General features: G+C 36.4%; 1 protein-coding gene across 1 annotated transcript; it reads right to left on the bottom strand.

The window, feature by feature from the left end:
- Positions 1–5,908: 5,908 nt before the first annotated feature.
- LOC137235745 (uncharacterized) lies at positions 5,909–6,896 on the bottom strand. Its single transcript, XM_067758606.1, has 4 exons — positions 6,775–6,896; positions 6,518–6,687; positions 6,308–6,458; positions 5,909–6,244 (listed from the first exon to the last, which is right to left on the bottom strand). The coding sequence occupies exons 1-4, from the start codon at positions 6,842–6,844 to the stop codon at positions 6,165–6,167; spliced, it is 471 nt and encodes a 156-aa protein (XP_067614707.1). The 5' UTR covers positions 6,845–6,896; the 3' UTR covers positions 5,909–6,164.
- Between the last annotated feature and the right edge of the window lie 6,280 nt (positions 6,897–13,176).

Here is a 13,176-nt window from a genome sequence, read left to right as displayed (position 1 = left end):
ACTTTGAATAACACTTATACTTCACAACTGTTATCGTGTTTTAAATCAAACTCAAGTCAGACTACTCCGCTTTTGCCGCTTTTATACTCTTTTCTGCATGGTTGGGATATTCCAGATGTTTCTCCTTGTAGAATGTTCTACTTGTTTACCCTAGTAATTGAGCTACATATATGTATACCTATTTGTAGTTTATGGACTCTCGCATAGGCATATGCGTGTATATATGTGAGTAATACTTTGACTGTTGACTAACTATCTACATCTGTGTGTGAGTTATCTCTTGGTTGCCTTGTGTGCATGTGGGTAAACGACGATTAATGTTTTTATGTGTATTTCCCCGCTGCGTGTATGTAAATGTTGCTTGTCGTAATGTGTACATAATGATTTATTTATTTACGCACATACTGCTTAGAATCACCCTAGCGATGTGATGTGAGTATCACTTAGTGATTCTAATATTCGTGACACTGCCCTCCACCTAAGTCGGATCGTCCCGATCAGACAAATCTCCTGACCTAAACGTTGCTAGCCTCTCCAAATGAACCACTTTCATTTCAGTTCGTGGTTTGCCGATGGTTTGTATGCGGTAAACTACATCGTTGATTCGCTTTAAAATTTTGTATGGGCCTTCCCAATTACACTGCTATTTCGGGGACAAACCTTTCTTCCGTTGTGGGTTATATAACAGCACCAAATCGCCTTCCTGAAAACCTTCCGAAATAATTGCTTTATCGTATCTGGCTTTCATCTTGTCACTCATAATCTTTGTTCGTTGTCTTACAAGATCGTGTATTTCTCTCATCTCTTCTTCCAAGACACCAGTGGATTTCTTGGCATTTCTCTCCGCATCGGCATTAATCCCTCCTCCAAATCGGCTGGTAGTCGAAGGTCATTACCAAAAATTACTTTTGCGGGGGTTTGGCCCGTTGTCTCATGCACTGCCGATCGGTAAGCCATCAAAAATAATTGTATGTGCGTATCCCACTCTTTATGGTACTTGTCGACTACTTTCCTTAAGTGCTCCTCCAAGGTTCTATTGAATCGTTCCACCATACCATCGGACTGAGGATGCAATGCAGCTGTCCCTGTTTTTCGAATGCCCAGTATTTTACACATTTCTTGGAACACAGCTGATTCAAAATTCCTGCCTTGGTCAAAATGTAATTCCATTGGTACACCATACCTTGCAACCCAATTATTTACAACCAAGACTGCAATTGTTTCCGCTTCTTGATTTGGGATTGGGTATACCTCTGGCCATTTGCTAAAATAATCCATAACCACCAATACGTATTTGTTTCCGCTGTTGCTAGTAGGAAATGGACCCGCGACATCTAAAGAAATCCTTTCAAACGGTGCACCTGAGTTATATTGCTTCATCTGGCCATGACTTCGTGTTCTGGGCCCTTTGGCTCTGCTGCAAACCTTGCAGTTGGCAATCCATTCAGTGACCGACTGACGGCAACCAACCCAATAGAATCTCTGTTTAATCTTCTCGAGCGTTTTCGTGATTCCCAGATGACCTCCACTTGGACCATTATGTAGCTCGTTGAGAACGTCAGGAATCCTTTTCCTGGGAACAACTATCAGTTTCTTCTTGCACTGGCCGTCCTCACTCTCCCATATTCGATACAGGCAACCGGATATCAATTGTAAACTATTCCACTGGGCCCAATATGACTTCACAATAGGACTTTCTGCTGACATCTCCTCTTTATTCGGTTTCTCATTTCGTTCGAGCCCGTGCATAACATGGGACAGATCTGAATCTTCTAGCTGACACTTCCTTAGCTGTTCCATGTCCCAGTCATCCGAACACGTCATAGTCATAAGCCGAACATCTATAATGTCTTCCTTAGCCTCAGCTTTTGAACAGTGTTTACATTCCAAACTACATGGTCTTCGTGACATTGCATCAGCATTTCCATGGGTACTACCTTTTCGATGCTCAATGGAAGAGTCATAGCTTTGTAGTCGCTCGATCCACCGTGCCAATTGACCTTCTAGGTTACGGAACTGCAGTAGCCATTTCAACGCTGCGTGATCTGTCCTGGCGCGGAATCGCTGCCCGTAGAGGTATTTATGAAAATGTTTAATGCACTCTACCAATGCTAATAGTTCTCTCCGTGTAACGCAATAGTTCCTCTAGTTTTCCAATTGTTCGGCTGTAATATGCAACTACCTTCTCCTGTCCATCGACCAGTTGTGATAAAACGCCTCCTATAGCATATCCACTCGCATCGGTATCTAGAATAAACGTTGCACCTGGAATCGGATATGCCAACATAGGGCAGTGCACAATCGCTCTTTCAATGTTTGGAAAGCCACTTCTTGCTCCCTTTTCCACTGAAAAGCTTTATTTTTTCTTGTAAGCTCGTGAAGGCTATGGGCTACGCTGGAAAAGTTTGGTACAATTCGGCGGTAATATGTGCACAGCCCAAGGAAACTTCTTAATTCATGCAAGTTCTGTGGTCTTGGCCAATCGTTTACAGCTTCTATTTTTTCATTCGCAGTACAGATGCCCTCTGTCGTTACCTTGTGAGCCAAATAATTTACTTCCTTTTTAAACAGCGAACACTTTTTGGGACTTAGTTTCAGACCAGCGCCAGCTATTCTCTGGAAAACTTCCTCTAAGTTTTTAAGATGTTCATCAAAGTTCTTGCCCAATACGATGATGTCGTCCAGGTACACCTAGCAGTTTTCCAATGTAGTCATTCAATACCTGATCCATGAGTCTCTCGAAAGTAGCTGGTGCATTACAAAGTCCAAAAGGCATCACTGTAAATTGCCAAAGACCATCAACAACACTGAAGGCTGTTTTCTCTTTGTCTTCCTCCTTCACCTCCACTTGCCAGTAGCGCGTTTTCAAGTCCAGTGTGGAAAACCATTTCGTACCAGATAGAGAGTCCAGAGTATCGTCAATTCTTGGCAATGGGTAGCTATCCTTTTTCGTAACGTCGTTCAACTTGCGGTAGTCCACGCAAAACCTCATTTTTCCAGCCTTCTTTTTCACAAGTACCACGGGTGAGCTCCATGGTCTAGCTGATGGTTCGATGACGCCGCTGTCGCTCATTTCTTGCACGATTTGACTTAAAACTTCCCGCTTCGCAAGTGGAACACTACGAAGAGCTTGACGGATCAGCCTCGCATCTCCAGTGTCAATTTGATGTTTCACAACTTTGGTGCGGCCTGGTTTGGAGCCATCCTGGTCAAATATATTCGCGTAGTTTAGGAGCAGTTGTTTTGCTTTACTCTGATAATCTTCCTCTAGCCCCTCCGTCCATGCCATGATGTCATTTGAAAGATCATTGTTGCTGGTTGGAACGTGCTCCTGGAGCTGCTCACAGTTAATAATTACACCAGCCTCTTGACATCTTCCCAATGTAGCTCGTTTGGTAAGTTTGATTGGTGAATTGAACTCGTTGAGTACTCTTATCGGAATACGTCCACCTTGTTTTGTCATAGCCAGGGTTTTTCCTACAAGAACATTCGGTGTTGATTTGTTTGCTGCTTCGACAACCCACAATATGTTTGTCCCACAATCTCCATCAAACTTTGCCCAGATGACTGCTTCTGTTTTTGGTGGTATTTGCTGATTCTCTTCCACCATCACTCGTTTCCTGCTGTAGCCTCTCTCGTAGCCGAAATTAAGTGGCACATCCATGTTCTTATATCGCATCATCTTTCTTTGCATATCGATCTTGATGCCTTGGTCGATTAAGAAGTCCATTCCGATTATGATTTCATCAACAATCTCCACCACTATAAAATTGTATACTGCCGTGACGTTCCCAATTACGACTTCACATACTACTTCTCCTAGGACAGTGGTGTCTTCTCCAGTACGCAATCTTGCTCCATGCAATGGTCTTATCTTCCTGTTGACTAAATCCGCTCGAATAATGGAATGAGATGCACCCGCATCTACAGCCAGTAAATGTTCCTTGCCATCCACATGTCCTCCTACAGTAAGATTGTTTGACCTTCTTCCGATTTGCGAGATAGAGATTATGGGGCATTCAATTGGGGGAGCCAGCTGTCGCCCCTTGCGGATGACTCGCTTTAGTTTAACGATTGAGTATACTTGGAGATTTGCTTATCTCCTTCAGCTCTGCGTTTACGGCCACCCACATTGTTGGAACTATTGGAATTGCTACTGCAATGACGTGCAATGTGACCTGGGTTACCGCACTTGAAACATTTCATAACTCCAGCATTTTTCTGTTGTGATCCCTTCAAAACTTCCAAAATTGTATCTACCCACTCTGGCCTTTCTACTTCCACACGATGAGCTTTGTATGCTGGTTTACTCAATAGTGACGCCGTTTCCTGAGTCAATGCATGGGATACCGTTTCAGAAAATGTTTGCTTTGGGTTCGCGTATGTGGCTCGCTTCGTTTCGACGTCCCGTATGCCATTTATAAAGTTCTGAATCTTCATTCTTTCCGTGTATTCCACGGGTGGATCCGCATTTGCAAGATGAGCCAATCTTTCAATGTCCGAAGCAAACTCCTGCAAAGTCTCGTTATCTTTTTGGTAGCGGTTTTGCAATTCTATTTAGTAGATCTGTTTCCTAGGTTCGCTTCCGTATCTTCGTTCTACAGCAGCCGTCAATGATTCGTAACTGTTACGTTCGTACTCTGGGATGGTCTGTAGGATCTCAGCAGCTGGTCCTTTTAAAGCAACGAACAATGCTGCAACTTTATCTTCGGTATTCCAGTTGTTCGCTGCTGACGTCTTCTCAAATTGAAGCTTAAATACCTGGAAAGGAACAGAACCATCAAACGTTGGTGATTTTACCTTCAGAGTAGACGCTGAAGTGATTGGACGGTTCAATTGTAACTCCTGAATCCGATCTTTCAAAGCATCCATCTCAGCCTCCATTTTATCTTGTCGTTCACCAAAACCCTCCAACTGCGATGATATGCGATCCTCTTGCGCTTTCAACTGTTGAGCCAACTGAGATATCATATATGTCTTCTGTTCTTCCAGTTGAGATGCCATATTTGTGGATATTTGTGATTAAATTTCTGTTATACGTGTTTCTTGTGCTTTAATCTTCGATGTAATATGTGTCGACATTTCTGAAATACGCGTTTCTTGAGCTTCAATCTGTGATGTTATGCGTGTCTCCTGTGATTCTAGTTGAGATGGCATTTGTGATGTCATATATGTCTTCTGTTCCTGCAGTTGAGATGACATATATGTCTTCTGTTCTGCCAGTTGAGATGACACTGTCGATGTTTGAGCAGATATTGCCGCCAAAATCATGTTCAAGTCTGTGCTCGTAACTGTCTGCGATGTTTCGGTTTTCTCCTCAATTTTTGTTGTTGTCTCCTCGCCATCAGGATGAAAGACATCTTTGTCTTCTGCATCGTTGGGATATTCCAGATGTTTCTCCTTGTAGAATGTTCTACTTGTTTACCCTAGTAATTGATCTACATATATGTATACCTATTCGTAATTTCCCTGCAAAAAGCGAGTCTGGTCTAAGACTGTATAAAAGACAGTATTTCGTTGCCTTACTACTGGATCAAGTCTAGACCAATCTCATATAAAATCATAGGACCAATTTACACGGAGCATGTCCTAGGCTTGGTCTACCATTATACCATTCATGCCGTGTATAGTCCAGACCAAAGATAGACGGTTTGGTCTATACATAATACAGTCAGATGCTAGACCAAATGAACTATACAAATAGTGCCTATTCTGGTCTATGCATAAGACAGTCTCATTGATAGACCAATCGAACTGCATAAAAGATATTTACTTTGGTCTATGCAATTGACTGTCTTATGCATAGACCAATCGGACTGCATAATACCTACCTACTTTGGTCTGCAATATATATTTTTCTAAAAATGAAAGTTGCTCGTTTTTTATTTTGGTTTTTTTATATTTTGATATATATATACCTATACGGTTTTTGATTTTATTCATCACCTTTCGTTTAATTTAAACATTTAAAGTCTTCTCATCTAGAAACTAAGTATAATTTATAATAATGATTTAAAAAAAAACAATTCTCAGATAATGATTTCAAAAATTAAAGGAAAAAGTAATCACATTTTCAGAAAGGAAAAAGATGTTTTTATAATGAAAATAGATAAAAAGTCTATAGTGTTAATTATATTAATTATTTCCGATTAACTGTGGTCAATCTATACAGCCTTTTTTTTAACAATGTGGAGGCATTTCGATAGTTGCTTATCGGGCTTTTCTGACGTCGCCGACTGTCCACCTGTTATTAAAAATAAAATAAATTGAAGAATATATTTAAACAAAAATTAATTTATATACGTACTTATAATAGCATTATACAAGAAAGTATATTTTTTTAGGCAAATCTTGCCATGGACGCCGCCTACATTGACTTCGTTGCACATAGATCTGGAGATAATTTCCTCAAAGTGCTTTTCAGGTTCCCCCTTTAATAAGTGTTTTATTGCGTTAATCTGAAATATTAATTCATAATTATTAGTGGAATTTACAATAAATCAATTATTAAACTTACATATTCATTGATGTTCACCTCATTTATGGCGTTATTGACGCTTTCCATTTCCTCAATGGTTTTTATAGGGAATAGTTTGCTAAAATTCCTCAAATCTGCGTCCTTATTAGCAAGAACGCTTAATTGGGCGCCTTGCTTTGCCTGAACTTCCATCATTTTTTTTTGGTAATCTGGAAAATAATCATTTTTAAAATTATTTGTATCAAAATTTTATTAAAAAAATACCTAGCATGTTGTCAAATTATTGTAATACTCACAAAATATTATTTCATTCTCTTTGAAGTCAAATTGTCTTATCTGATTTGGTTGTTGCTGAGTCATTTTCATATATTTCGTTTTTTTATATTATATTTTTTATATTATATTTTTTAGATTATATTTTTTTTATATTATATTTTTTATATTATATTTTTTTTTTATATTATATTTTTTATATTATATTTTTTTTTATATTACATTTTTTATATTATATTTTTTTATATTATATTTTTTATATTATATATTTTTTTATATTATTTTTTTTTATATTCGTTTTGTTTTTTGTTATCTATTAAAAAGTGCAGCTATTTAATAAAGGCAATAGTAGAAAATTTTGTGAAGAAGGAAGCAACATTAATTTATATGCTACATCATCCGCTTTAAATTCTTCAATTTCTTCAGATAATGAATCCGAAAGTGCTATTCCTAGAGCTAGTGAAGTGAATGGAGCTGTAAAGAAAGGATGGACATTTTTAAACCGGACTGCTTCCAATATTATTTCTCCTGCATTTGACTTTTTAATTTTTTTAATTGAAATACGTATATCTGGCCAAATAACGCAGGCATTATCTGGTATCTTTGAACTTAAATAAACATTTTTCATCCTATAACTTTTAATTATATTATTGGTCTGTCTTTGCCCTGGGCATTCAATCCAGTGTTGTCTGAACTGTTTTGATTCCCAGTTACTTATGGCTTTCCGAGTATGTGCCTCTGTGAGCCCACAAAAGGGCTCTAGACCATAGACATAGAATTTACCAAAATTGTTTATTAATATTAATTAGGCGAGGATTTACCTCATTGATTTTCAATGTATATGAATGAGGGAGATTTACTAAAAAAGTGGCGGTGCCACACCCATTTTCAAACATTTTCTAACTTTCGAACTTTGCTCCATTATATCAATTTCATTTGACTGTATATCTTAGTTGAATTCTTTGTTACCAGCAAGCTTGAAAAAAACTGTGAAGTGGGCGTGGCCCTCAAACACAGTGTAAAAACTAAATAATAGTTTAAGAAAACTAAAAAGCACGCTTTTATAGCTAACGGAACTAAAAAATAGAAAATAATTTTCAATTAAAAAGAGTTTATATAACAGTAGCAGGACCTTCTACAACAACACAAGATTAACAAGTAAGGGAGGTTGAGTTCGGGTGTAACCGAACATTACATACTCAGTTGAGAGCTATGGTGACAACATAAGGGAAAATAACCATGTAGGAAAATGAACCGAGGGTAATCCTGGAATGTGTTTGTATGACATGTGTATCAAATGAAAGGTGTTAATGAGTATTTTAAAAGGGAGTGATCCTTAGTTCCATAGGTGGACGCCGTTTCGAGATATTGCCATAAAGGTGGAACAGGGGTGACCCTAGAATTTGTTTGTACGATATGGGTATCAAGTGAAAGGGGTTAATGAACATTTTAAAAGGGAGTGGGCCTTAGTTCTATAGGTGGACGCCTTTTCGAGATACCGCCATAAAGGTGGACCAGGGGTGACTCTAGAATGCGTTTGTACAATATGGGTATCAACCGAAAGGTGTTAATGAGTATTTCAAAAGGGCGTGGGGTTTAGTTCTATAGGTGGACGCCTTTTCGAGATACCGCCATAAAGGTGGACCAGGGGTGACTCTAGAATGTGTTTGTACGATATGGGTATCAAATTCAAGGTATTAATGAGGGTTTTAAAAGGGAGTGGTGGTAGTTGTATAGGTGGTCGCCTTTTCGAGGGTTCCCCCCATAAATTCAGAAAACAAAATTTCAGAAACACATTTTTTCAGAAAACATTAGTCAGAACTCTTTTTTCAGAAAGCAAAAATTCAGAAGTCAAAACTCAGAAACAAAAATTCAGAAATCAAAATTGCAGAAGTCAATTTTCAGAAGTCAAATTTCAGAAGTCAAATTTCAGAAGTCAAAATTCAGAAGTCAAATTTCAGAAGTCAAAATTCAGAAAGTAATCAGACAGCAAAAAAACATTAAATTTTGCGCAAAATTTTATGTTTTTTTGCTGTCTGATTACTTTCTGATTTTGACTTCTGAAATTTAACTTCTGAATTTTTTTTTCAGCCGTCTGATTATTTTCCAAATTTTAAGTTTAAGTCTTTCTGCCTTCTGATTACTCAAATGTTTGGTTTTTCATTTTTGATATATTTTCAGCATATATGTAATACTCCTATATTGCTACAAAAGGCTAGGTACATTCCCAAACATCAGAGTGCCGATATATTGCTGTTTAAACGTTTTTGTTTTTGTATTCAATAATCGAATGTACCTAAATTTTAATTTTGTCTTGTCACACTTACGCTGCTACAATCACAAAAATTTTATAGGCTGTCTTGTTTTGATTTCGAATTCAAAACACATTGCGAGCATTTTCTATTAGTAAATACATAGGGGTATTACATATATGTTTTTTTGGGTATGCGTAGTAGAACTTTTTTTTCCTGAGCTCAAAACCTATCGAAATATCGATGGCGCGATATAGGTTAATAAATCGACCCAGGTTACTATATTATATATATATTATTATAATATTATAATATTATAATATTACTATATTATTATATATATTATTTATTACAAAGGTAACGATAATTTAATTCATAGAACCTTTTCCATAATATACGACTGTAATATCCATGATAGCATAACAGTTCATCTATATATTTCAAAAATGATTAATTTTGTTAACACTAATATAAGCAATTCAATTACGAAAATTATCTACGTGTCAGATGGTGCAGGAGCACAGTACAAAAACAAATACAACTTAATTAATTTATGTCATCATAAAATTGATTTCGAAATATTCGCTGAGTGGCACTTTTACGCAACTAGCCATGGAAAATCTGCATGTGATGGTATAGGTGGGACATTAAAAAGAGGCGCTCGGAATTAAAGCATGGCAAATAAAAATCAAATTCAAACGGCGAAGGACCTTTATCATTGGGCTTCACAAACGTATAACACCTCCATAGAAGTTGCTTACGCAGACGCTGATGAATACAACAAAACAAAAGAAGAGCTACTTTCAAAGTACAAAAATGCCAAAACTTTTACGGGAAGTCAAAGCTTCCATTCTTGTGTACCTTTAGATGAAACATCACTAAAAGTAAAGAAATATTCCGGAAGTCAGCAGTATGAGCTGCGCAAAGTTGTATATTAAATCTGAATAAATAAAAATAAAAAATTAACTTTATTAAGTGTATGCCTATTTATTGTGCGTGTCTGAAAAATTTGATAATACGATTCTTGTTCGAATCTATTAGAATACTTAGTCATAGTATCTGTATCTGTATAACTTCCAAAGTATAGCTAGGTACCTTTTTTGTCACACAATAATAGCAAAATAAAAAAAAAGTTAACAAGAGATGGTTTTACTTATAAATTTTTTTAAAAGAAAAAAAAAACACCATTCTAGCTTTTATATTAAATCGACCTTTCTAAAAAAATTTTTTTTTAAATCACTTGGTCTTTGAAGTGTTTTCCCAGTTTGAAAAAAAAAATGTAGAAAAAAATTAAAATTTTTTTTTTCTTTCAGTGTAATATAGAATCTTTACAGTATATGTTTTCAAAGGTGATTTTAATACCTTTCTAACGGTATAAAAATTTTTCAAATTGGTTGATTAATTTACGCGTGATATCCAAATATGAGAAAGTAACCAAGAAATGCATTTGCTTAAATAAATTAAAAAACAAAAAAACCCCATTTTAGTTTTCAGATATGTTATATATATTAAATAGACCTTTCTAAAATAAAATTTTATTTTTCAAAATCGCTTGATCTTTGAAGTGTTTTTTCAGTTTTAAATTTTATTTTTACAGTATATTTTTTTTCAATACCTTTCTAATGGTATGAAGATCTTTGAAATCGGTAAAGCCATTCCGTAGTAATCACACTTTAAAAGTACCTATTGTCGTCATTTTTCTAATATTTTCGGATATTTCGATACCTTGCTACGCCCACAATTTTTCGAAAATGCAATTTCTAAAAATGAGGTTGTGTTTGGGTGGGTAAGGTGTAACCCCATGCAAAATTTCATCAAATTCTGAGGGTGTCGGGTTCAAAATGTACGTTTTTTTCAGCCTTTGATATGAAATTCATCATATATGAATTTCAGTATAAACTACTAATCCATTTTTAATATATAATCACTGACTTTATTTTTTATCATCACTTTTTCGTGTTATTGTAATTTTTCATACCCATATGGATATACATTCTTCCATGCATACGTAAGAATGTATGTAAGCATTTACTTGATTTTAGTCTGCACTCCCCCCAGTGCTTAATTTGATCAGTGCATAAATTTTGTTTACCATTGCTTTCCATTCATTATTGTACGTATGTGAATACAAATGTACGCTGGCATAAAAACATGAATTGCTTTTTTTTGCAAACGAGCTTGAAAAAACGCTTCAACTAGGTAAACAGTCTCATCATAGCGGAACCCTAAAGGTGGAAGTTTATCAGCTAATTGGTACGTTTTTTTAGCTGCTTTGACATTTCTACTTCTGGAACAGTACGTTTTAGACACTCAACCAAACCGCTTAGCCAACTGAACTAGCTTACTTTGTTTTGTTGCTTTCTATGCAATTCGCTAATATACCTAGCGTTTTATTTCCTCTAGCAAAAAAAAGCGGCTATTGTCACTACTAATGCCCTTATTATGTATGTCACCATGAATGTTTGCGTCGCATTCACTCACATTCACATTCACTCGGAATTCGTATTTTGTAACTTCTTACGTATTCGCGTTCGTTCTCTTACGTAGTCACTACGTATTCACTGCGTATTCACTGAGACTGTCAAGCCCAATACGTAGCCAGTATAGCCACTTATTACTTTTGTTATTTCGGAAAAGTTTGCAGTGCAATTTTTTCGGAATAACATCATTTTAACGACCTGGCAATATTGCAGGGAAACACCTGACAAAAATAAATAAAGAAAACAGTGTAAACAAATAATTAAATCGCTTGTTTGTTAAATTGATTGCTTGCTAATATTTTTATGTGCAGTGATTGTAAATAATAATAAGCAGATCGATTTATTTGTGAACATGGAAAAATAAATTTTTATAAAAAGACAAACATATTACTGATTTTGTGAAAAGTGATATGCCTGAGTGTTCCACTTCAGTCTCCTCCAACCAGACAGGCGAATAGCCGAGCTTTCTCCCTGGTGTACCCCTTGTTTTATTCTTCTGGGTTTAGGTTACGTTCCTGAATTGCATCGATGCCTGTCGACCACATAGATAATTGGCGATCCACTTTTTGAGACTAGAAGGAAGAGGAGAGCCTTCCGAGTCTTGCAGTAACGTGCCGGGGTTGACTGTATCCAAAGTTGGTAAAAGCCTAGTTGAGGGGTCGGCTGCTAATACGCTACCAAAAATATCGAGAGAGGTGTCAAAAGACGCGTATTGATCTCGACAACAATAATTCGGCGGAAAAAAAAAATTGTATCTCTGTCCGGAGATATTTGCAATTGAAGTTGGCGATTTCCATGTGGTTGTTGTCATATTGTGGTACCCACAAAAAAAAATGTGAACATAAGTGTTTTGTGCGGATACAGTTTTGGTCTCCAAACCGGTGTTGGGCCCACCCAGGGTAATTTCTTATAAGCGCAGCCGAAGGCCGCCAATGCTGAGTGGTGTTCTGCGCAAAAATACAATGGATCCCACCCCGGTTTCGGAGGGACCCGCGGGTTAATTTTCGGTTTTTCGTTAATATCTTTTGAACGCGTTAAAATTTTTATTTTCCGCCTTCGGATTATTAATACTGATGTCATTTTTTCTGTTTTTTTTGTTGATAATTTAGTGTATTGTCTGTAAATTGAATTGCATTTTGTACGCATATTTGGTGAAATTTTCGTTTAAAATATTTTACAACATTTTAACAATTTGATCTTCATCTGTAACTGTGTTAATCGATTTATATTATATATGTTATTATATTATTTTATTTATTTGTGGGAAATACGTTTCCATAGGTAACACACAGACACACAGAATTTGATTTCTATATATATAGATTTAAGAGGAGCAATATAAACGATATTTAAATAAAAAGTAATGTTCTCAATCGGGGGATTTTTATCCGAGAGCAGCAGTAGTGCTGAGGAAAGCAACGTGTGTTACATGCGCACTAGAAAGCGAATACTGAGAGAAAACACGAATTTATTTCAAATACCTGATAGAAAGTAAGTGATACAAGGGATAAAAGCCGATGTTGAAATAGGTCGAAGATTGCTCTACTTCTGCCATAAAACGACGATTCTAAAAAGCTAAAAATGCTTTCCGGTTGTTTAAAATTGCAATAATAATCTTGTTAAGTGCTGCACAGCACTTTCTACTTTGTTTCGAAAAAATAGCCAAAAAAAACGTCACCTGATTGATAAATTA

The sequence above is a fragment of the Eurosta solidaginis genome, unplaced genomic scaffold, assembly GCF_040869045.1.
Source record: "Eurosta solidaginis isolate ZX-2024a unplaced genomic scaffold, ASM4086904v1 ctg00001059.1, whole genome shotgun sequence".
NCBI lineage: Eukaryota > Metazoa > Arthropoda > Insecta > Diptera > Tephritidae > Eurosta > Eurosta solidaginis.
The sequence above is the reverse complement of the archived record's forward strand: the minus strand, read 5'-3'. Positions and strand labels throughout refer to the sequence as shown.